We start from the raw sequence: 26302 nt of genomic DNA, 5'->3' as shown, positions 1-26302 counted from the left end.
TCCCTTGCCTACCTTGCTCTCATTGGTTTCTTTTGTCTTATTCCATCATATATACACTCCTTTCTACCACTTCTTTCTCTTTTACTCCGACGAAGGACTAGCGTCCGAAACGTCAGTAAGTTTTTTCATCTTTTCACGGTGTATAATTTATCTTTTCATCATTACTGTTTCATTAGAAACACCGACGCAGCTCACACTAGTTTTTAGCTAGTTATATCTTTTTATAATTCATGATTTCATATAGTTCTTTCGCACTCAAAAATGAAAAAAAACAAAAACGTTCCAATAAAGTACTATCATGTGATATCTTGTACACAAAGAAACGAAAGATTATCTAGAGACTGAGGGACCACGTGACTGTCTCTATCCCTGAAAAATATCACGTGATGTCAAGCTATGAACTACGTACAGTTCTGTTAGAAATGTTGGATGTCTACCTTAGTGTCAGCCTGAGAAAAAGACGTCTGTTTTCTCGGGCCACATTTATGTCATGCTATAGACCAAATTCAAAACTCGCACCGATGTGAGGCTTAAGTTGTAAACAAAGGGATCTGGCGTGACTCAAAGTAATCTGGCGTGATTCAAATGTCACGAATCACGCCAGATTCCTTTGTTCGCAACTTAAGCCTCACATCGGTGCGAGTTTTGAATTTGGTCTATGATGAAGCGAACATGCACCCAAGGACTCAGTCCACTGCCAGTTTTCAAGCCGAGAAGAACTAGGCACCAGACGGTAGAAAAATCCAAACTGGCGGATGCTTACAAAACCTGAGTAATTATTATTTGGCAGTGGTACTGCGCGAGTGCTGTTTCTGATAACAACTAACTTTTTTATTTCAATCTTCCTGTTGATTTCGAACTTAGATTAAATTCTGAGCTCGATTTTTCTGGATTTCCTCAAGAATCGTCTTTTTTTCTCCTCAATGCTTAATCTATATAACCTTGTGAATGGCACTCATGTTCTTTAAAAACTAGTATTTAATAATGTTCTTGAGCAAATACCTGCCTGCGTGTGATTGGCGCAATATGACTTCCATCTAGGAAGACACAAACTAGGTCTCAGCCCCTCTCGGCTTGAAATTAGGTAATTAAATCGAACCAGTTGCTAGGCAACATGGCAAAAGATCAAAATTTGTAAGGGGGTACTATGAGATTAGACTGATTCCATAAGTCGTAGTTTAGTTTTTGCTTCTTTGTTCCTGGTGGTCGGTTAATTACGACCCGTGAGCGACAAAAAAAAAAAAAAAAAAAAAAAAGAACAGAGAGCGAACAGGGTACGACTTATGGGATCAGTCTACTAAGGCGTAGTCTCCCCCACAGCCGCTTTCAGTGTCGTCACGCAACGCTTTCTCCCCTGACTAGCGGCTGCTTACCCGAGCACAACATTCCTTTCCTATGAATTAACCAATCACGGCTCAGTTCTCGAAAACCAGGAACCATTCGCGCCATATGGAAAGCACGATGCGTCGAAGGCTTCGAAATAGCAGCTAAGAAATTTCGCATCAAACAGCAGAAAGACGCTATACGAAAGATTTTACAAGAAAAACAAGATTTCTTTGAAAATCTGCCTACTGGATATGGGAAATCGCTCAAAGGAATAAAATATTGGCGCTCTAGAGTATAGCCCAGTAATTTCTTTCGTAATTTACTTATTACGCATGTTCTTATTTGATATCCGAGCCCATCCCACACGGCGCACTGCCACATCTATCTAGTACTACTTTTTCGTGGGATTGCCAGCTCACTAGATACACTGTGCTGACGAGGCCCAATACAGGCCGAAACAGCTGTCCACAGTTTGTAGTTGAGCTGGCTCATTTTTTACGCGACTTGAAGTTGTGAAAGGCTTGTATGGCACTCTTCTTCAGTCGTTTCATCTAAGGCTCGTAATTTACTTATTACGCATGTTCTAATTTCTTTCGAGACAAGCTCGAGGACTTTTTGAATAACAGGAGTTCGAAGTTCAGACTGCTATAAAACGCGACGTTAGAAGGTTGGCCATAAGATAACGCTTTAGCTAACGATTCGTGTTCACTTTTCACGACTTTTCTAACAGTATCAAATTGAGCTAATCCTCGCAGTATACGAGAAGTAAATACCAGAACTGTGAGCATTCAGAAGTTTACAATGAATAACTGTGGAAGTCAACGGTGTGACAGTGTCAGATTTAAAAGTTATCTAGCCTTTTTGTGATTTTCTTGAGCTTAACACCTTGCATTCGTTGTTTAAAATGTGATCTGCGCGGCTCATCTTCTTCGTTTATTAGAAATACTGTCAGACTTTATATTCGAATTCAATCTCTTAAATCTTGAGTCGTCTCATTTAACTTCCAAGAGTCTAAATTACGCTTTTTAAAAAAGTTTTCCAGTTTCTTTTTGCTTCTAATATTTTGGTACGAGCTCGATAGCAAGTACAAACTCGAATTCACTGTCGGCCGATTAAACAATGTCGATAGCTAAACTTATAAAAATATAAATATTTTCTTTCTTTATGAACAAAGAAAACACTTAGTTCCGTCTCCAATAATATTTTTTCTAGTATTAAACATTTAACAAGAACAAATTCAATTTTAATTTCCCAAAGATTTTCTCCAACCTCCACTCAAATGCGTCTTAGAATTATTTCTCTAGTCTCGCGAATGTTTACGAGATGTCAAATTCGAAACGTTTTGATTGGTTCTTGAAACACAATGAGACTTATCTAATTGGTTGAACACAAACAATAGGAAAGGAATGTTGTGCTCGGGTAAGCAGCCGCTAGTCAGGGGAGAAAGCGTTGCGTGACGACACTGAAAGCGGCTGTGGGGGAGACTAACTAAGGCGAGGAAAATATTACGTTCACATATGCTCATTGAAACTAATAACTGCCTCAAAATGGCTTCTTATCGCCATGAAAGTGAAAACAAGCGATAGGAACAAGGGTCGCTGAGAGATCATTGTCAGCACCATTGGCGTTAGTTGAATTGAGTTCGAGTTATTCTTGCGCCGTTTTTCCAGCCATCGAGTATACAATAGATTCCTTTGCTCCAGAAACTGGATCAGCAGCTCCCGTTAGCTCTACAGTCTCTCGATTACCATCGAATGAAGCTGGAGAGGCAATGGAAACAAAGATGTAATTAGTCAGAAGTCTAATCGAACCAACACCAACATTCAAATAATGAAAATCTCGTGGTATACAAACGTAAATAAATATATCATGCGTGCGATACAGCAGATCTACGGCGGGAATGGATTGGTTTGCATTTCGTGTCACTTCGCTTATCAAGTCTCTATCATTTACTGATCCAAAGATCTTTTTAAACAAATTAAAGCTACATGTTCCAAACTCTCCCTACTTAGTTACCGTTACTATGTTCCACAAGCTAGAATATCTCAGAATTTATATCCCTGATCGCGGAAAATCGATTATAAAATAAACTAGCAGTGTAATCCTTGTAGTGCTCTTTAAAACTGCTGCAACAGTGTCTGAGTCGGAACCATGAATGGTTAAACAGGTCAAGTTGGAAATATTTTGGTTTGGGCTACCTGTGGTAAAAAAGAGTTACTGACTTACCTTGATAGCGATCCGAGGTAGTTGGGGCGTAGAGGAACATGATTGACATGACATACACATTCCACATGCCATATACACCAGTGAATAAAGCACCTAGAAAAACAATAGAAAACAAATCGTTTAAATACAGTGTTAAATCAATAACTAGATACCTTATTGCTTACTATCAATCACGTGACTTTTTGGAGTTGACTGGGGGGCAAACAAGCGGTTGACTGGGGGCAACTAGCGGATGCTAAGTCAAAACATATCAAAATAAGTCCTCAAACTATTGTATTTGACTATTTTCACGACATCAAACCAGAAAACAAGAGATCAAAACAACCTCCAGAATTCTACAAGCCATCAAAAAAGAGCTATTACCGGAAGTGACGTCTATTGATAGCAACCTATTACATATTTAATGTATGGATAAAAGTCCTTTGATATAAGCCGTTTGCATGATGGCGTCATTTGACTCCCACTACCAAGATGCTTTGCGAATTTTCTTTCTTATTTAAATTTGTATTCCCTCATGAGAATAGTAAGACAATTGGTGCTAATTAACTGAACAAAAGAAAGCCATCGTGCAAACGTCCTATTGAGAGTAAGGAGTAGCTCCAGTACTCATTATCTTCGAGTCAAAACCCAGGATCTAACACAATTTTTAAAATCATTTTAAAGACAATAAAATAATTATATTAATTCAAAGAATATGTGCATTTGGAAAAAAATATTTTTGATTTATTTAATGTAATTGCGAAAGTGTTGTTCCGACTTCTGAAATCGCGAAACCAACATGTCGCGAAAGTTTCATGTAATAAGTTATTCCTAATAAATGTATTCTTACTTGATATTTCAACTGTTGATTCTTCCGAGCCAAATTTCCAGTGGGCTTCATTGACGTTGCTTATGACGAAGAATACCACGGTTAGACCAGCACATAACAGAGTTACCACCATCAGGAACTCGAAACGGTAAATAAGACCCTATGGATAGATATCAACCTGTCAGATGCATTGGTGATAGGATCGTTTGTAAGACCATAGTTAAATATGGTAAAACAGGGACATTGTTCTCAAATGCGGCTGTTTCAAAAAAGGCTTTGAAGGTTTTGTGGCAAGTTTGGGCTGCGCCACTGCTGTACTAGTTGCGTTGGTGATCAGCGATTATGACTTTTTTTTTCTCGCATGTTGCATACCAAGCCCGAAATGCATTATATGCAAAGTGAATACCGGCATAAGCAAAAGGTCACAACGATGTTAAATTTCCCCAGAATTTGTCCGCACTATATTTTTTATGTACTATTACTTACATTTGAATATAATGGATTTTAAAGCTTGGTAACCAACGTGTGAGAAGTCGACGATTGTTGGCCCAATTGAAAGTAATAATGATAATGATAATAAGGATTTATGCTTTATATAGCGCCCTTTCTATATTGATATAATCAAATGCGCTTTACATTGAGTTGTGAATGACGGATTGCTTTTATGCAATTTACAAGCATGAGAGATGATAGAGACCTCTTTTCAACACCTTGGACAATTATTCACATGTCTCTATCACTGCAAGCTCACCGTTCGTCTCGCTTCGATACAAAGACACGGCTACCTTTCAAAATGGCGCAGGGAACTGTGAAGGGGACTATTACACTTAACTTTAAAATGCGCCCCAGTCCCTTGCTCGTTTCGCCTTGGCCGATTTGATAGCTTTCATTTTGAACTTGAAGATAGTTTGATTTGTTCGACACTTGAGTGTCATCATCCACTCACCTCGTAATTTAGGCGTCTTGCTCGGGACATGTTCTTAAATGTCGCTCTCTTGCCTCGAATGTTCCAAAAAACTTTGATAACCAAAACACACAAGAACAAGAAGTATACGCATGCGCAAACAGCAGCACAGATGATGAAGGCGTACTTGATGGTAGTTAAGGATAGTACATCTAAAGGTGATAATAAATGTTCAAATTTTCGTATCCAAGGAATGGACCCTTCTTAGAATTATCTTGAATGCAAGGCTAACATGGAAACACAAAAGAAAAAAGTTCCATGGAGAAAAGCGTGATTTCTTTCGTGTTTTCATTACTTTTTTTTAGATTTGCTTCAACAATATGACCCAAAATCAATGCGAGGATGGTAGGCGAGTGTTGACATTGACAATATAAAGGCTCAATATGAAATCTCACTTATATACAATATAATATAATACTCTCAAGTCGAAGAGTAAAATAAAACAAATACCTTTCGATATTTTGCTGCAATTAAAAAAAGAAAGGAAGGAAAAAGAATGATGAATCCATTTAAGACTATCATGTGTGAAGCTAAGAAGAGACTACGAATAAATACCTCATTATCCGCCCCCTAGTTTCCTACACAGCCGCTATTATAATAGCGACTAATAGCGACTAATAGCGACTAATAGCGACTAATAGCGACTGTGTAGGAGACTAGCCCCTTCCCCGTGAGGTGTTTCATTCATGGTGTTTTCAACTGCGTAGTCAATGTTTTCCGGCAACCTTACAGCTCGGTGCAGACGAAACCCAAACATAGAAAACCCACGCCATTGAAAAGCAATTAAATGTATAATACGCGATGCTGTATGTTGTGTAACTTCTTAATTGTTTAGTAGTTTAAGAAACAGGTTTTTCAGAAAGTTCTGTATTGTCTGCCTGCATTTTCCATTTATCTGCTTTGACATTAAAATGGACATGTACGAGAAAAAAGAACAGCATGGTATATTATCTTCAAAATGGGAAAGACCACAACAGCGACAACAACAACGACAACAACGATAACAACAATAACAACAACGACAACAATGTCAACGACAATTAACAACGACAACGACAACGACAACGACAACGATAACAACAACAACGACAACAACGATACAACCACAACAACAACAACAGCAAACAAAAAGACTGCGAAAACAGCAATCAAAAAGAAAAACGACAACAATATAATAGAGAGAATAAAGGAACAAAGCTAAAATAAAGGATACTGCCAGGTCGTTTCCAAGTTTTGTAGCCCAAATACTGAAAAAAGGATTTTTGAGCTGGTATCCTCTGAAAATTAATGTCAACAAAACGATTTGAATTAATTAATGCTAGTCATATTATATTTTTAAGACGATAACAGTTTTGTATATATTCGCTACTAAAGTCTATTGTAGCAAAACATCCAGAGGCCATTAAGCAGAGACAAGCAGAAGTGGAATACCTTTCACAGAGATCAAAAACGAGTAGACAAGCACCTCCAAATGCAATCGCTCCAACCTGTCGCCAGTATACTTTTAGTCTGTTCCTTTCTGATTGGTCCTTTAAAAAAAGAAGAACACTTTTAGCACCCAACACATCCATTCCATTTAACTTGCATTAGAAATTATACACGAAGACTAAAAACTGAAGTGTTAGAACATTAACTTTCCTGTCTAACATAAAGTTATGCGGTTTGCAAAGGCACCGCGGACGAAACAAGGGGGTCCATCACCCTTCCATTTTCACCACCTATTTCGAATAGCTTCAGATTCTAAACCCCTTCCTCGCTTCTTATCCGACTAAAGCAAAGTAAATGGACCAACCGATGTCTTCTATTAAAAATCTCACGGTTTACAGCCGCCCTTATTTGTTAATCTTGTACAGAATCTAAAACTAAGAAAGTTCTCAGAATTGCATACAAATAAGGAAGTCGTGCTTTTAAAATGAGAACCGTTACTTCCCGTTCTCTAGGCTTCGAACAATTAACTCGATCAAAATTGCTGAATATCCCCCCGGGAGGTGGGGTGAGTCTACTTAGTACTCCCATTCATAAAAGGGCAGGGATGCTTGTTGGAAAATTTTGAAATGATTCCTAAAACTGAGGTACACGAGTGTTATCCAGGTGGGCGTAGCAATTAATGATTTCTACTAGTGAACCAATCATCTATGAGTGCTATGTGACAGGATTCATATGATGAATCGAAAATAAATATCCTGCATTACAACTGCCATTCTGGCTGTTAAGTTAATATAATCTCGGGTATCTTATTAATCTTACACACCCCTAAGAGGTGCCGGCTCAGTCTGTCATGGTCCGTTTAGTCTTGTGTCAACCTAAATGGTACGAGACCCCAGATTTGGAACCTTAAAAACGTACCGTGAAACGCCACCAAGCATCTTCTTTCGTTGTTCTGGATGACCCTTACTTTTCCTTTCAAGATTTCTAGTTGCTTAATTAACGGGCATTAACATTTATTTTGCTTTCAAGAAAAAGTTATTGTATCAAGTTTTTACATACCAGCAAGTGCTCTCCGGTGAATATGATCCAGAAGCACATGAGCATGGCATAAAACAGACCTTGACGTATGTCAGTCAATAGCAGCATAAATGGCATATCCACCCACAAAGTAAACCACTCGATTGGTACTGAAAGAAAAATAATCAAACTTTCACATTTTATCTTATTGAAGCCTGAAACTAGTTCGAGCTCTGGGCGCATTAAAGTCAGAGCACGGCTAACCTCACAGATCCAATTGGAATTTAGCTGGTTAAGTTCTGCGCAGGGAAAGGAAAACCGGAGTCTCCGGAAAAAAACTCTTCGTCTTAGCCATTTTGCGCATGCGTCTAACTTGCATTGTCTCTTTTACTAAGACTTACGGTTGAGAAACGCTGTTACAACTCCAAGTAAAAAAAGAGTCCTGAAAACAAGAAGAAATCTAGATTAACCTTCCTTTACAAGATTACAGTTTTGGGATATTGAATGATTTAGATTCGCGCGTCTGCTCGTCTTCTGTTCATTTTTCCCGCCATAGCGCCTTATTCCTACCGAAGGAATAGAGCTATCTAAAATTGATATTGGTTAGACGGACTATATTATTGGTATGCAGCTACATGTAGGCAGACAGACAGACACATATTTTATTCAGCGTTTTGCACGTAGTTGCACATCAACATAGTTCCAGTTGTAGGCGGGGACGTAGAGAGTTCTTGATTATGTGAACCCGTTTCCCCCTCCCTACACTAGTGGCTCAAATGACTTGAAATAACTCGAGATATAAATAACAATGCATGAAACAGCCGCCATGCTGGTTCGTCCTCGTACAAGAAAAGCTATTTAGGAATTACTTTGTTATAGTCAATTAATATGGTGGCTATAATTAACAAGCACCCCAAGAATGAATGATCAACTAAGAAATTGAAGTAGAGAGCAACTTACTTCTCAAGCAGCACAGGTCCACGACTAAGGTTCTTAACTCGCTTAGCAAACCACAAGAGCAAGATGATGCTAATGGGTGATACGATTGTCTTCATGGTAAACCAAACCCGAGTGAAGCCACCATTTTGATGAATCTCCTGATAATAATATATGTAAAAAGATACGGGTCGAGCTTAAGTCCCAAGAATACCCTGGATACCAGAGGCAGTGAGTGAGCCCCACGAGGCCTCTGGTACCCAGGGTATCCCAAAAACCAAATTAAAACAAACAAAGCAAACGAAACAAGACAGACAGACAGACAGACAGACAGACAGACAGACAGACCGACAGACAGACCGACAGACCGACCGACAGACAGACAGACAAATTAAACAAACGTATTTGAAAAGGTGGACTTACCACAAAATGTAGTTCAGACACTGGTCCTATGTGTCTGTTCTTGGATCGATGTACGGGTAGCCTCAGGTTGACCAAGTAGTATTCATGATAAACACTACCGATTTCAAAAAATGGGATATCTTCGCAATCATAATAACCTCCATCGCGATTATTCTGAAAACGAGAATCATTTTGATGTGATCAATTTAAGAAATTGTCATTAGAAAACTGTGACTACATTTTATTTAACGAGAGAAAAAGAGAATGGCACTAGCCGCTACGGTGGGGATTTCCCGCCTTTCGCAAGAAACGTCAAGACGACGACAAGGCGACCATTTTGAGTTTTCAATTCAAGGTAAAATTGTTTGAATGGAATCTTTTTTTCGGAAATCTTCTTTGTTTAGAGTGTATCTTGCAGGGTTATTTGGGTTGAGTGAGTTGAGTATCTCATAAATTCAAAAAAGTGAAGATAGGAAAAGAAAAGCAGGTAAGAGACTAGCTTTATATTATACAGACATGGCTCAGGAAAGATGAGGAGAATATGAGAATGAGAGGTCATATACCTCCGGTGTAATATAATTAATGCTGCTCTTTTGTTATGTCTATTGTGACTCTTGGTATTTTCAAAGTGAGGCTAACATCGTTGGTATTTTTGACTCATTAGATTTGCAGCATTTATCAGTATTTTCCTATTAATCTTTCACTCAAGATAAAAAACTAAAGGATATGTGCCCCCCAGGAAAGAAAACTGGGGTTATGATTGTTCAATTAGAGCATTTGTACGATGTCTCCTGAACCTGGAAATGGTCACTTCAAGATCACAACCCAGGGCTTGATATTGATAGGTGTATTATATTCCCAAGGTCTACATCTGATTGCATTACAGTGCTACCCAGACAAATTCTCATATAAAATTTGCCAATCAGGAGTGAGTATTTAAACAATTGAAATCTGCCCAATTTTGACACAATTATTGGATGAGGGTGAGCATTACATCGTAAATTAAATTACCAAGATCTGCATGCAAGGTTGTGTTGATTGGATAAAACAGCTGAGTCTTGATAATTTACCTTATTATACATTTTACTTGATTCTGAATGGTCAAAAGCCCTCAGCCAATTCCTGATATGGTGCAATCTTGTCATGATAAATCTATTATCTCTAGGTATTTTTGCGAATAATAGTCATGTCAAATTCCCCGATGGTCACAATTTGTTTGGCAATTTTTCAAAAGCAGATTTAGATCTTTATGCTTACAACTGTAGTTTACAAAATGTATATTAATCTATGTTCAGTTTTTACATGATATCACCTGGATAAATGATCAAGAACTCTGCCATTTTATCTGCATCAGCCTATGGCAGAACACATAGCCAAATAGTCTTGAACATTTATGATGCATGCATATGTTATATAACTAAATTCCATAATTGTTTTTAATATTGTACATTTTGTACAGTCTGATAGTAAAAGTTTAGTCTGCTTCAGGAAAAAGGTGAATAATAAAAATTTTAATCTCCATTGTGACCTTGGGTGAATTTGATGTAATAAATTGTTTTATCTGCAGAACAATTTTACCTACTGATGATACAATATCATTTCAAGTTTACACACTATCGAAGATTGACTGAGTGTTTTCATCTAATTAGTAACAGGGGAAACAGCAAGTTGTAACATAACATCATGCTGTATCAATACAGAAAAAGTGGTAGCTAGCCTACTTGAAGGATTATTGAGAATTATTTGCACCATGACTGGCATATGGTAAAGGGTAAAGAACATGCACCTATATTTAATGTCAGTAGTTCCTTCAGTTGAAATGCAACTGTTATCAATGGAATCTGACGGTGTGCACTTACACCCTCTCTCCATCAGTGTTCTGTTTTAAGAGTATTCAGAGCTGAATTAGAGAGAAGTTGAAATAGACGTGGAGATCCTGAAGATCGAACCGTGTACCTCTAGCTCTGAAAGCCGCGTACTAACCAACTGAGCTACTCCTGACCGACCTGATCCATACTCTTAGTGCTTTCTTTCATGCCAACTGACAATTATTACTATATAGGGGTATATACATACAGTAGAAAGATGTATTTATAAATCCTATTCAGGGGGATACTTGCCATTAGACATGCAGATATCATGCCATTAGACATGCAGACTAGAATGCACTGAGCTAGTTATCTCCCTGCGACTCCCCCAGTTTTGTTTGGGGATTGGATTTTTACCCTGGTCGTATGACATTAATCACTTCACTTGTACCAACAGAGGCTGGTCAATGGCAGTCTCAAAATTCTTCTTGCTGGCTATTGTCCAGTTTATTAAGAAACATTAAAGTAGTGAATTACCTTTGACTCTTTGAAATGACATACAAGTTCCCGATCTTCTAAGGAACGTGCCATGAGTTTCCATCCACCAGATGTATCATTTTTATCCTTATAAAACAGGCTTGCTTCAAATGTCCACACTGGATAGCCATGTTTATCATCTTTACAGATAAAATTGGAAATTATACCACAATTTTAAATAATTATCTAGTTGATATCTAGGTTATATGACATTGCTAATAAGTAATATTTAAATATTTGAATTGTGTTTCATCAAGCAAATGTTTCTCAGAAAACATTCCGATGTCCAGGCAGGATTCAAACTCATGACCTTCTGCTTTCTAGTCTAAGGCTCTAACCAACTGAGCTACTGAACTTATGTCAATGAGCAAGGCCTATATGTTATTTGCTGTTTAATTATCTAAGTGAAAGTTGATTGTGAAATATCTTAAATTCAACAACTGATATTCATGTATAAGTATAAAGATGTTTTGGCAAAGCAGGAGAAATACAAAATTGGAACTTCAGGCCTAATTATTGGTTTCTATAATTTCTTACCTTTTGCTCTGTAAGGAAAACTAGAGTCAAATCTTAAATCAAGTCTAACAGATGCTGCAATAAATTGATGCCAGCGAGACATCTCTAATCCAGGATGGGGAAATTGGATGGCAAACACAATTTCATGGGGTGTGATCCCTTTTTCCCTGGCTTGATCAAGATTGTCAAGGTGTGCACATGTCCATGGTTCTTGAGCAGCGTCTTGGTTTTTAGTGTGACATATATGTGCTGTGTGAAGCATTGCATTTGTTGGAGAAGGTGCTGAAATACATTTTGAAAATTATGAAAGTCATTAAAAGTTCATCTAAAAAACAAAAGCGAAAAAAATGAAATTATAATTATCGATATTAAACTTATCAGAGGCACTTGATGCTTAATTATAAATAATATTATTAGAATTATTAATATTTTAAGAGGTATAAAAATTGTATTCGCTAATCACCTTCACAAAGTACGGCAGTGGCACAGCTCAATGAGGTCAAGTTTTAAATAAAAGAAAAACAAGAATATACACATGTATATCCAAAGAACTATTTTTTTCCAAAAATTTAAGTAATGTAACACTTCAATTAAAAATTCATTAAAAAGATAAGAAATTGTTTTTCAAAATTAATAGGTTAATAAAATTAAAACTATATATCGGTTAATGAAATTGAAACTATATTGTACAAACACCTATAATATTATTATCAGAGAGAAACATACACGTTCTGGAATATAAAATAAATTGTTGGTCAGTCAGTCAGTCAGTCAGTCAGTCAGTCAGTCAGTCAGTCAGTCAGTCAGTCAGTCATTCAGCCAGCAAGTCAGTCATTCAGCCAGCAAGTCAGTCAGTCAGTCAGTCAGTCAGTCAGTCAGCCAGCCAGTCAGTCACTCAGTCACTCAGTCAGCCAGCAAGTCAGTCATTCAGCCAGCAAGTCAGTCAGTCAGTCAGTCAGTCAGTAAGTATGTATTTATATAATTTAAGGCATATTAAACTGATCTAATCTAATAATGTAGATGACAACTAGTTTTGGAACTAGCTTGGACTGCATTGGTGTTTTTTAGTTGAACCAAATGTGTCATAGTAGATAATTTTATCTCCGTAGGTACAAAAGATAGTAGACTGATGTTTCAGATGTTGCTCCTTCGTCGAAGTCAAATGATCTACTATGACACTTTTAATATGATAATGCATCTCTGTGATATAAACCTGCACTCCGACCCATTGAAGATGCAAAAAACCTGAAAATGCGATTAAATTGTTACTTTGTATTTTAATAATACGAGCTTGTTTCTCTTATGTTCTACGGTGTGTTTATTTTCCAGTAGAAACACCTACAAGCAGCCATTATTTTGTATAATTTATACATGTGAATAAATTATTAGGTAAATTATATAAGAGGGACAACACAACTGATTAATGGTATGTCCTAGAATACAACTTTTATTAGGTATATTTATTAATAGATTATCATATTATTATTAGAGTATTATATATTAATATAGTAAAGTTATTTCTTTTATATTCAGTACTATTTATTGTCTCAGGGTCAAGGTCAGGATTTACTCAGCTTTTGTAGTCCCATCAGTTCATTTCTGTTGAAAACTGACTCAATTGCCCAAGATAGTTGCTGTTGAGTGATGATTGTGTGTTTTGAACTCATGTGGGAGGTGTCCCCATAGGTTGGTGATAAAAGCAAAATGTTTGTTAAGAATATTGTTAGTCTAAAACACTTTTTCATTTCACTATCAAAAAAATATCAAAAAATTAGTTGCAACAGTTATTCATTTATACAATGTACTTGATCCTTGTACATTTTCATGGATAATTATTATTTTACAAATGTAAAATATTAGTCACTCATGGCAATTGACAAAATTCTTTGAATTTCCTGCTGACTTACAGTATGGTGACTTTTAAAAATGGCTTTGTGGAAAATTAACGGTTTGAGATCCCTTTAAAAAGTCAGAGATGAATTTATTTATTTATTGTAAATTATTCTTTCAGTCACTCCATTTAAAAAATACTAATGAATGAAAAAGTAATATATTAAAAAGAAGGCGTCACTGCAGACAAAACAAGATATAATTAAATACATTTTATCATAGATTGGTAGATAATAAAATCACAAAAATCAGTTATAGCTTAAAGGAGCGCTTTAGGCATTTTGTCGAGAAACGCCGGTCACGAAGAACTTAAGCTGAGTGACATAAATGTTTAGGAATGGTTGAAAAACAGGAAAATAATGAAAAAGGGCATTTGTTTTTATCTCTACACCTTCATCATTTCCTCGTTAGTGTGTTTAGCCACCCATGGTTTAATCATTCAAATAGACTCAAAACAATTAATGTAAGGGATGACTTCAAAAGCTCCGAGCAGGCACCGGATATGAATCTCTCGGATTCAGACAATCGAGGATTGCTTTCTTGAACATGTCAAGTCACCTCCGAGAAAGAACAGCCGTAATGCATTCTGTTCAACTGGCAAGCTCTTGATTTATCGATGAACATTTTTGCTAATCGTAATTATTCAGATGAAGATTCAAGGGTCAGCCTATAGAAGGCATCACAATCGTCTGGAAAAGTAACAGCCAAGACTGGTACTTATACACGCGATCGCTTTTACTTACAATACAAAACTCCAGTAGCGGTCAAATAAGGGGATAATGATGAATATTTGTATCAAGAAATCGCATTCGTCCATGTCGCCTTAAATATTATGAGAAGTTTTGAATTCAATGCAAGGATATTCGCCGTATAAACTTCGATTGATTACTTGAAGTGTTTTGATTGTTTGAAAATGATTGACCCCGTGAATATATCGTATCGATATCAATGACAAAAATCTTAGTACAAATGCCGGTAGTCTAGTAGCAAGGATAAACAGTGAATAGGGATTCAAGCTAAATAGATTTCCAGAAGATCAGAGATTTACATAAGTATTTCGCCGCATCTAGTTTCTCAGATCGAAGGAGCCATTTAGAGGAGTTAGACTAAGGTGTGAAATACAACAAGTATAGTACAGTAGCTTACCTATCTTGCCGCCAGCGATGAAAAACGCGCAGAGAATGACAACGATACCGAGACCAAGAGCTATCAACTGCTTAACGCTCAGACTTTCAAGGATCACAGCCATAATTCAGATGTATTCTCTAAGACCTCCAAGGGACGCTTGATGAGAATAACTTTCCAGACGTCGCTTTACATTCAGCCAAATCAAATTGAAATAAAGATCACTACACCGCACGTTATGGTATATAGATTACGACCCTAGCGTAATAACTTTCAATCAGCAATCCAACCAATCAAAATGCTTCATAACACAATACGCAAATGTATGATAACAAAAGCCTTGTGTGACCTTTTGGCGGGGGTAGAATGATAATTGGAAACTATGCAAAGGAAATGATTCAACATGATTGCAATGTAATGGGAGTCTAGTGAGACGTGATCACAATAAAAGGTAATTGTTTTAGATAGTGCTCAGTAACGTATCTATTCTGTAAACAGTTCTCTTCGCATGATATATCAATTGTGACTAGATAATAAAAGTCAATGTGTCCGGGTCTTTTTGTTGTTTCTTTTCCCTTTTTCCCCCGCCTTCTTTTTTATTCGGTGTACTCGTTTATTTATAATAGCTTATAAAATCTCTCGTCATTTTGGATCACGACAATTCCGTCACCTGATTGGCTAAATGCTGATCCAGCATGCGTTGTGCTCCCATCTTACCTTTCTTCAGTTTTTCTTCTCTTAATTATTTTCAATTTACAGTTTTCTCATCTTTTTCATCCCCTTTGCTTTTCTCTTGTCTATTGTATTGGCCTTTTATTTATTTTTTGTTACTTTTGTTTCGTTGTGGGCATGCAACCAACCGTAAGTTACTTGTTGTTTTCAATTATCTTCCCTTTCTCTCCTCTCCTCTCTAATATTCTAGAAGTATTGCATTGTCTTTCAGAACTTTTTATAATGTACTCCTCGGCCCTTTTTGGATTGGCCCATAAACTGGTGTAAACAGCCAGTATTTTTAAAATTACATTTGACATTTCTCAAATATTTCTGCAGTAAAATTTGTTTGCAGATTGAATTCAAGTGTATGATTGTTTCTCGGGATATACAACCCTAATTACTTACCGTGATCCTGATCGTGCGAGGTAAACATCCGTTGCCACGGAACCAGCAAGGGTGTTTTCTTCCGTATGCATCCGTTTTGAACTGTTGGACACGTTTACGGGTTGGGAGCAAAGAAAATTTCCTTTGAAATACCGTGTCATTTCGAGCGGCCTTGATTGGCAAAAAGAAAGAAAGAAAGCCAAAAAAAAAAGTCTCTGGCTTAATCAAACTTTTGACAGTGATCAAAAAAAATTTTGTCTTCTTTTTCACAATTCCATTAGTTCGAATTTCTATACCAACCCTGGATTCTGAGGCTTTTTTAGGCTCTTATTTTTTAATTCTTTTTTTAGTCCAATCTTTTTTTCAACTTCAAAGTTATAGCGTTAAAAGCGGAGTGCAACACTGAAGTCAGGGAATAATAATAAACGTCATTCTGATGACTGCAGATCAAATAAGGCCAAATGCAGACCAGAAAATAATGCAAATTAACATGCTGAAGCGAACGAAATGTGGGGCAAGAGGCAAATGGGAGCCAAATGGGGTGTACTAGGAGAGACCAACTTCTTGTAGACAGATGCTTGATGAAGTAAAAGATCACAAACAAAAATTGGCAGTGGTCAATGAGACTACAAGAAAGCGTATGACAATGTACCGCATTCTTGGATGGACATGGTGTAAAGATGGATGGGGCTCAGCTCGAAAAAATGGGATGGAATTGGTCGGATTAAACCTAGAGTTCGAAGAGAATGGCATCTACTTGACAGGAGAAGTGTTGCAAGGATCGTGGCAGGATACCTGGCAGAAGTTAAAAAAATAATTCAAGAGCTAAAGAACAAAAGAGAGTAGAGACATACAAGGAAATGCCGTTTCAAAGCATGGTGTATGGGGTAATCAGGATGAAGCTGCGTTCAAGTGGTTAAACAGAAGCATGATGCCGGAAAAAGTTTCAGCAATGATAGAAATACAAGAACAGATGATAGAAACAAGGGCAAGGATCAAGTTGAATCAGTAAAGTGCCGCTTATGTGGATGCCAGAATGAAACAGTGCAGCATTGGCTGGCTGGCTGCAAGATCTTAGCAAGCGGAGAATATCTTCAGCGTCATGACAATGCATGCGCACTTTTAAAAGGTTTTTGCTACAGAGTGGGTTAAAGCAGGAGGGCTTAATAAGTGAGAAGTCTGTTTGGTACGAAGAGGTATGGGAGAGAGGAACAGTCAATGAAACCCAACAAAGACGACTTAAGAGGGGACTATGATTGGCAGACAAGAACAGCAATAACACACCGACGCCCAGACTTCGTACTGGAGCCGGAGTACGTCGACGAGAAGAAGATTATCCTAGACATGGGATGTCCTTGGGAAGAAAATGTAAGAGCAACGGAGTTGGAAATTTAAAAAGGTTCAAATACCAACAGCTATGCTACGACATCGCCAACTATTCCGGTCATGCGCCCGCGTACAAATGCAGCGGTGTCGCTTGAAAATGTTAAGCGAGTTAAGTCAGATTTTAGAATGAAATGTGTAGAGAGTCAAGATAGTTTTCGATTTATAAATTTCTGTGTAAACAGTTTTCCGCTTGCCGGGGTAGAAGAACAATATATATCATAAAAGCATTTGATTTTTACCAAACATACTTAAATTTGTTTGGAAAAAACTTTTCGTCTCTATAGTTAGATTTTAACAGCCTTCTTGCCATAAGTGCTTTGTTAAATTGTTGAAGAAAAACACAAAAGGTCAAATATTATAAACAGGATTTCTCAAAATCAGAACTAGTTACCTCATTTGCCGGGGTCGTTCCTTAAAATACACACATTTTAAATTACTGATGTCGAATCTGTGGGCGATTGAACGAATTTATACTTTTCGTTTTTTACTTTCAAGAGCTCCGATTTGAGACGAATATTTGTGAGATCCTTCTTCAAGAATAGGCACTTTGTGAAGCAAAAACCTTGAAAATTATTCGCAAAATACAGCATGTTTGGTAACAAAATAAAGCTTGAATCCTCAGCTCTCGTTTGCCATCGTTTGTAATAGGATACCTATTAAAGCACAGCAATACCGTAGCAAAAGGTTTTGTTTCTCTAAGTCCGGGCCTGAGAGAGCTTGGGCTTCCTGTGGTTTTTATTTTATACATATCCGCTGACTTAGCGAGCGGCGCATGGCCGGAATAGTTGGCGATGGCTCCGAGTTCTGTAGCTAGGATGGACGATACACTTGATTCCGCAGATTATCATTGGATGGCTTGGCAATGTTAACAATGTGAGATCTAACATCTCCAGGATGCTTGAGAAAAAGCGAGTAAATTGGACTTTGATAGAGGTGCAAAGAATAGTTGTTTGTAGCTCTGAGACAATTGTAAGGGAAAATATTTTAAATGGACTTTACTAGTCAGTATATGTTAGGGTTTGAGGAGAGTATTACATGAGCCATGAACTAGCAAGCGGACCATAAACTATCAGACTAATATTTTCTCACGTTTTACCTTAGTTGATTCTACTGTATGGTCTGGCCGTGTTTCATGGATTATACAAAGCTTTCCCTAGACGGTAATGATAATTGATGATGATTTATGATAATGATTTATGATTTATATATCGCCCTTTCTATATTGATATAATCAAAGGCGCTTTACATTGACTAAATGACAGATTGAATGGCAGATTGCTTTTATGCAATTTACAAGCATGAGAGATGGTTAGTATGAGGTGTAGGCACTGAGGGTGGTCACTGCCAGGGTTTTTTTACGTCCTCAGTGGCTCTTTTACGTCCCTTCGATGTTGGTTAGTAATGTTGAGTGTGGAGAGACAGGACCGCCGTTTAAAGTGGTCATCCGAGCCACTTGATAGTCTAACCATTTGCAGACGTAATTACATAGGCAGCACTTTCTTCTTAGTTATTTTAAGACCCTGAGTGGAACCAATCACAGAACAGAATTCTTATATTCAGCCAATCAGAGAAGAGAATGATTAGCATTTATGAATATTTAATGATTTGCTGATAAATCGTTTATTTTATACCAGGAAAAACCAGATTGATTCACTTCTTCTTGTACATTAAATTGATTATTCTGCACTCTTTATTGTGTCTTTTTTTGTGTATGATTACAAAAAGGAAATGATTAAGTATGGTAATTGAACTTCGTGTCGTGCAATATTAGACCAAAATCATACTTGTGATTAACGAATTGCACTCCCGCTACTCGCTCGTGCAATTTTGTAATACTCGTATGATTTTGGTCCAAATTGCACTCCACTCAGTTTAATTACCCTCATTAATAATAGTAATCATAATAATAACATTAATCAATTACCCTCATTAATCGTAATAATCATAATAACAGCGTAGCGGAAAAGTATTATTATTATCAATTATCATTATTGTTTATTATTATTATGACTATTGCTAACCCGCAATATTCTGTTGAACTAGTACAAATCAAAAGTTTAAATAAACAAATACTAATAATTATTATATTAAAAACAATAATAATTTAACGTCTCGGTAAACATTCCCAGCAATTCACTTCGCCTTCGTCGAATAATTGTTTTAGTTTTTTTTAAACACAAGTGAGTATAATAAATAGCGAAGAAAGAGTTTTGATTTTTTTTTTTTTTTTTTTTTTTTTTTTTTTTTTTCCCAGAACTTATTTATCTCTGCTAGCGGCAATCTCGTACCAAGAGTTTGCGTTTCTTTTGGCCTGCAGCGAAGAACGAAAGCTCTGGCATAATCCATTTTTTGGCGCATGCGCAATTTTCGAATAAGAGATATATAACCGATCAATAATCAAATCAAAAATTAAATCAAAGCAAAAATCGAAGTAGAAATCAAAGTAAAGATCATAGGCAAAATTAGAAATCGGGAAAATATTTTTAATTTTTGGCAAATCTTTGAACGCATGCGCTTTTGAACAGGAAGTCCAAGAAATCCTGGTCTCAAAAAATGGATTATGCCAGAGCCCTCGTTCTTCGCTGCAGGCCAAAAGAAACGCAGGCTCTTGGTACGAGATTGTGCTAGCGGCACAAATCGACAAACGAACGTGCGCATGCGTGTTATATTCACCCGTGGGTAAATATAACAGCATAAGACACAGGGTGCCCACAGGACCTTTAAAACTCTTGAATTTGACCGTTCCTTGAAAACTAATTGAATTTGACTTTTTTTGTAATTTGTCCTAAATATTCTTGATTTTAAAAAAATTTCTTGCATTTGCATTAATCATCCTCAAAAAATAAAGCAAAAATAAAGCTATCCCGAATTCGCTTGACTGGTCACGAAACAATGGTTTCAAGTCGAGGTTGAACTTGATGAATAAAAGAATCAAGTTTAGTCTCGACTTCAAACCATTGATTCGAGGTCAGTCAAGCGAATTCGGGATAGGTCTATTCTTGGTTTTCACCTACGTCATCATGAATTTCAAAAGCTTAAATTCGCATTATAATGAAATAAAAGTTTTATATTCTTGCAAAGCGGTCCAAACTACATATACTGGCCAAATTTTAAGGCTGTAAAGCATTTCGTGGCGGAACTATAGGCAAGTAAACATGACGCAATTTTTGGTTAAAATGTATGGAGCGGCCATCTTGGTGTTCCAAGTTGGTACACCATCATGGCGGACGAAATTCCAAAGGCTTAAAATGATGGAATATTTCATATGTTTGGCTATATTTCAATTAAATATACTTTATATAGATCTTTACAACGTGTCTAAGGGAAAATCTTTCAACTAGAGTAAATTATTTTAATATTTTCATCGCTATTTAGATAGACGTGACGGTATTGCGTGACACAAAGTCAACCTTCATAACTCGGGAACCAAACATCGAAATGACTCGAGATTTTTTCTTGTGACTTATAACACTGATTTCTAAAACATATTTGAGAAATGCCTTTATACGATCTATAGTTTAGATTTTGATGTTTTGATGACGTCATGTGAAAACCAGCAATTGTCATATATACTCAATACATGTGCTCGAAAGACGTGAATAGAATATTTTAAATATTCTGCCGAGTGTTTCTGCTCATGGGTGCGTTTCCCGATATGAAACGAGAACAAAAGGGATATTTTTCTATCCTTGAAAACATTGTAAAATTCCGTCTTGAAGTAGAAGAAAAAATCTTTGTAATAAGAGATAAATTAGACCAATGAGCGCGCCGGATTTATTTTATTTCCTTGTGTTATTGTTTGTCATGTCTGTGGATGTGGTATGATTATAAGACTTTACCAAGCCACCACTGGGTGGTAGATGAAGACGAAGATGAGCATCGATGAGCAGAGTTTATAACATCGTATCTTCCAAAATTGTCGCACCAGTCACCATGAATATTGCGTACTCCTCCAGGTCTTCCATTCCATTGGCAACCGATATTAAATCCATACCCACTATCAACAAATGAATGCAGAGCAGAGGTTTGTCTGAAATGAGTGGTACAGTTCTGACAGCTGATTCCACGAACGTTGATGTACTCGACTCTAGCACACGTGGCATCCCCCAAGTACGTCAGAATATCCATTTCACTCAGACGTCCCCGGATGTAGTCTGTTTTGACCAGTCCATCAGTGTCATAGTTAGTTACAAGTGGCTCTCCAGTGAGTAGCATCACGTTTAACGTGTTGCATGGCATTGCGTGACAAGCGATAGGTAGACCAGTTTGAAGGGTTTTCTTCGTTGGAAGGAAAATCCATTGTCATGGGTGCCGGTTGGAATTTTTCTTTTGCCGAAAGAGAAAAAGACTCGATCAAAGTCCATACCATCCCCTGCTCTGACGTCATATCACAGTACACCTTCAAAACTTTTCCATTGGTTGTATAGATTGGATAGATATTTGGCACAGACATGTGGCTGTACGCTTCACATGAACGAGGACGAATCTTACAAACTCTTCCACCAAACCCCTGTGGACATTTGCACTGAAACTTGTGTGTGACGTTTTGGCACGTTTCGATGCAGGTTCCACCGTTAAGGCAAGGTTTAGAATAACGACAACAGCCATTATTACACTGACTTGAACAACCAGCACTGTTGGACTGCGATAGATTAAAGACTCTTTTTAGAAAACTTTAAAAAAGTGTATTGAAGTTTTAAAAGTGGTTAGTGCACACTTACATCTTATTGAATGTTATTTTGTTTATGTTACCTTTCTAAATTGTTGCTTTAGCTCGTAGTACTTGTATCCTACCAATGGGATGAAACGATTAGGAGCTGTGTGTCTGTCCTCGTCAATCAGCTCACATCGTCTACCAGATAGTTGATAGGACACACATCGACAGTCATTGACACAGACACTGAAGCACTCCTGTACGGTATTGGTGGTCAGGTTTTTGTAGGATCGTCCAATAAGGGCGTGGTCTTTCACGTGCTCGTTCTCTTTGAATCTGCCAGTGTATCTGACCACTGGACAGGTTTCCTCAGATACAGAGACTGTGGCCAGCAATTGGTACGTTGAGTATAGTAAATAAAGCTTGAACATCTCTTTAGCTAATAAGCACCTTTCGCTGTTCATTATGACAAAATAAAGACGTTATTTATTAAGATTTCAGTGCTCATTTTCAGTTGCAACGTATGTGCAAGCTTTACTGAGCATATAGATATGCGCATGGTCTCGAATACATAGAGATTGTATATAGTTTTTATTCACGAGTTTCCATGTCATATAGTAAACAAGCGAGTCCTCGAGCGAGAAGTGATATGGAAGACGAGTGAATAAAGATTGAAGGTTGATTCCGTTACCACAAAGTTTCCAGGTTATTTTAAAGTTTTAAGAACATCTTTTTTCCATATGAAGTTGAAGAGGTGGCCGAGTGGTTAAGGCGTTGGACTGCTAATCCAATGGGCTCTGCCCGCGTGGGTTCGAATCCCATCCTCTTCGAAAGCTCTATTTTTTTCTTCCATTTTCAAGCATGTTACGTTCAATTGTAAAGGAATTATGGAAGTAGTGTATATTGGTGTGCAAAGAGATAATAACATGTTAAAAGTTATCGCAAACAAGCGAGCGAACGATATGGTATATCGGAGTTCACCGTGAAGTTATTTATTGTTATTCTTTTTTTATTAACCTAACTTTGCCTCCAGTTTTAAATACGAAAGGGAAAGGGAAAGGGGGGAGGGGGGGGAATGTGATGCAAATATAGATACATGTTCTGAGGCAGGGAAACCTCAACAGCTAATGCCAATTACTGCGGACCCTAATCAAAATAATAAAGTCAGTGTCTTGTCAATACATTTAGGAGCAGCACATTAAAGGACTAAGGAGGCAACGAGCAGGATTACATTTTAAGCAAATTGATTTCATTGAGCGAGGATCATCTTGGTCGTGTGAGCACAGAAGAGCTGAGATGTAGTACTGGAAAATGTGTCTTTTAAAGGAAGATAGTGATAGCGTTAGATGACGTAATTCATGTGGTAAAATGTTCCAAACTTTATCCTATCCTGCATGTATCAGTATCGTATCACTTCACTGATATGGTTTTTATTCACGGCTCTAACACACTGATATCGAACTTAAATACGTAATGGATAAACAAAAAAATACCATGAAAGGGGCTTTGTACTGTTGTTATTCACTCGTTTCGTATCATAAAACTCACTCGTTCGAAGACTCGTTCTTTCGTAGTTTTTATCAGTGCCATACCACGATTTGGGAATAAAAAACATACGCGCGCGCACTTTCCATTTAGACAAATCTCCATTAATCATAATGGTTGTGGGTGAAGTGAAAATGGATTAAATTTAAAATTATTTTAAAAGATTAAATTGATCTATTATGTCCATGCTGCATGCTAGAGAATAAAATGACTATAACATATGCATTCATAATATAGTAACAGAGAGAAATTGTTTTGTTAATAAGAAATGTTTATAGGGTTTTTGCATACAAATGTTTAGTTAAAAAACTGTATAAGGAACCCGTTTCTTTCGCGTTTGAGAAGTCCAGAATATTGCAGTCCAACATCTGATATAGCAATTCAGCTCGATAAGTTTTCACTTCTCTGAGCAGCTTTTACCAGGTTATCTGGGGTTTTTTTTTTCATTTTCATTTACTGTATTGTATTATGTGAATTTTTAGTTAAAAAAGTTATATATATTACATACATAATACTGTTACTATACTGTTACCATGGGGTTACCACTATGTTTTGTAAATGTAGCTAGATGTATTAGCAATAAGCAGATGAATTCAGCCTGCTAATGATAAAAGGAGTATAACTTTTAAGTATTCTCTTTTTTATATGAGGATGCTCGTTAATATTGGCTTTTAAAACCAGATAGTCGAATTGAATTTTTCAACGGAATATATATTGTTGGGTTAAATTTCATGACCGGCATAAGATCGATCGTTAAAATTGTATTTTGTTTCCAAAGATATAAGCTAAGATATAATAGCATACAACCTTAGACTGTATCGTGTTTGATATATACTATTCACCATACGACTCTTTCCCCTCTGTTTTTTCGTCATTCAATAAAAAACAAAGTTTTCAATTAACTTTACCTCCAGATTAAACCATTGAAAAAACACGAAGAGTGCGCCTTTGTTTAGCTTGTTAGGGAACCGTTAAATGATGAGACTAGAGTTGAAGCTTCTAAAAAATCGATCACTTGAACTGATTGCGATATCAAAAGCTTTCCTTAATAATTTATGACTCATAATTGGCAAAAGATAAGCTTTTAAGCCATATTAAATAAAAACAGCATCTGGAAGCTTATCTGGATTTGTGCGATCAGTCCATATTATTTTCTTTACAACATTCTGCATTCTGTCACATAAACCCAAGCTTAAATTGAAATTTAGCGTTTTATATGTTTTGCGGAAGAAGGAAAAATCGGAGGCCGTAATAAGAAAATCCCTCGAATCTAAAGGAAAGGAACTAACAAACTCTACTCACACGAGGTGCTGAGTCTGGAAATGCGAACATTAAATGAGAGGTGCGAGTGCACTAACGCTACGTCACCCTGGATTCCCAAATGCAGGTATACTTTACACGGATGGCTTTATTGATTTATCTTTATTCATTAATCCAGTTGATTCAAATTTTTTGCCTTTTCGAGGTTTCTATAATTCAACCCACATGCAGTGGCTATGAAAGGCAGACGGAGTACTTGATTAATATTGTTTTGAGAAGTCCAGCGAATATTGCAGTCCATCCTTTGATACTACGTAGTATTTCAAAGCCGACAATGAGCACTGGATGGGATTTCAAGTGCAAGCAATTAGTTGCTAATTACTAATTGCGCGGATTTGAAATCCTGTCCAGTCCGATATTGTAGGCTTTGAAATGACTTCTCATGCTCATTAGTTATTCGACTGAATAAATTTTGTTCCAGTTACTACAGACTGAATTCAGTCCTTTCACAGAACTTTACCAGGTTTCATGTAACATCATGTGACCCATTTGGCTGGTTTACTCATTAATTATTAATGAGAATACTGTTTCTATACTGACATGGGTTAGCCAATGCGCAATTATTAGTGTGAGGGGAAAATGAACTAAAAAGAGACTTAAAACCTAAAGTCGGTAAACCACAATTGGTTATTCTTCGATTTATCATTCAGTGCGGAATGTACTGAAATATATGAGAGCAGATTTCACCGATAGACCTCTTCTGCTTTGACGTAATGTTTTCCCATTTCAAACCACATGTCATTCCCTAGAGTATCATTTCTTTGTTTAAGGTTTGCGCTCGGTAGCACATGAGAAGACACATGAATATGGATACAGCTCAAACAAAGAATCTTATTCTCAAGGGAATGACACGTGGTCTGAAATGGGAAAACATTACCCCAAGTCCGACCTAATAGTGTAATATACCTATAGTAGTCTGACTTCTGGTTTTTTTTAGCTTGTAATAGTTATTGCCTGAAGACAGTGCCCTGTCATTATTTCTCTATTCAAATATATGTATATTTATTTATTATCATTATCTGTAAATATTGGGTACATTAAACATCTAAACAAGCCGAAGAGGTCTATTGCTAAGCATTTAACAGTCACTACTTTTTGTTTGTTGGAATAAGCGAGCAAATTTCAAAGCCCTGGACCCGGTTGTACGAAGCCTGGATAGCGCTATCCGGCAGATAAATCCTTATCTATTTGATAAGTCGATGCTGTTATCCAATAAATTTATGCACTGGATAAGATTTAACCGTTGGATCCAGTCTTCGTACAACCGGGCCCAGATGGTTCAAAGTTTTAAGAACATGTTATTTACATATGAAGTT

The 26302-nt window shown here is 37.0% G+C and overlaps 1 protein-coding gene and 1 non-coding gene across 2 annotated transcripts; one reads left to right on the top strand and one right to left on the bottom strand.

Annotated features, from left to right (window-relative positions):
• Positions 1 to 756: 756 nt before the first annotated feature.
• LOC116299744 (protein wntless homolog) lies at positions 757 to 15225 on the bottom strand. The gene is made up of 13 exons (XM_031708461.2): positions 15005 to 15225; positions 11990 to 12250; positions 11453 to 11592; positions 9129 to 9281; positions 8730 to 8866; positions 8171 to 8211; positions 7812 to 7939; positions 6756 to 6853; positions 6538 to 6601; positions 5307 to 5450; positions 4382 to 4520; positions 3553 to 3645; positions 757 to 3086 (listed from the first exon to the last, which is right to left on the bottom strand). Exons 1-13 carry the CDS (start codon positions 15105 to 15107, stop codon positions 2974 to 2976), a joined length of 1614 nt encoding a protein of 537 aa, XP_031564321.1. The 5' UTR covers positions 15108 to 15225; the 3' UTR covers positions 757 to 2973.
• A 7644-nt stretch (positions 15226 to 22869) lies between these two features.
• Positions 22870 to 22951, top strand: Trnas-gcu (transfer RNA serine (anticodon GCU)). Its single transcript has one exon. It is a non-coding gene; the product is annotated as a tRNA-Ser (tRNA).
• Positions 22952 to 26302: the final 3351 nt, after the last annotated feature.

This window comes from Actinia tenebrosa, unplaced genomic scaffold (assembly GCF_029948245.1).
Source record: "Actinia tenebrosa isolate PJP-AT-01 unplaced genomic scaffold, QUT_ActTen_1.0 PGA_scaffold15__27_contigs__length_11533743, whole genome shotgun sequence".
NCBI lineage: Eukaryota > Metazoa > Cnidaria > Anthozoa > Actiniaria > Actiniidae > Actinia > Actinia tenebrosa.
The sequence above is the reverse complement of the archived record's forward strand: the minus strand, read 5'-3'. Positions and strand labels throughout refer to the sequence as shown.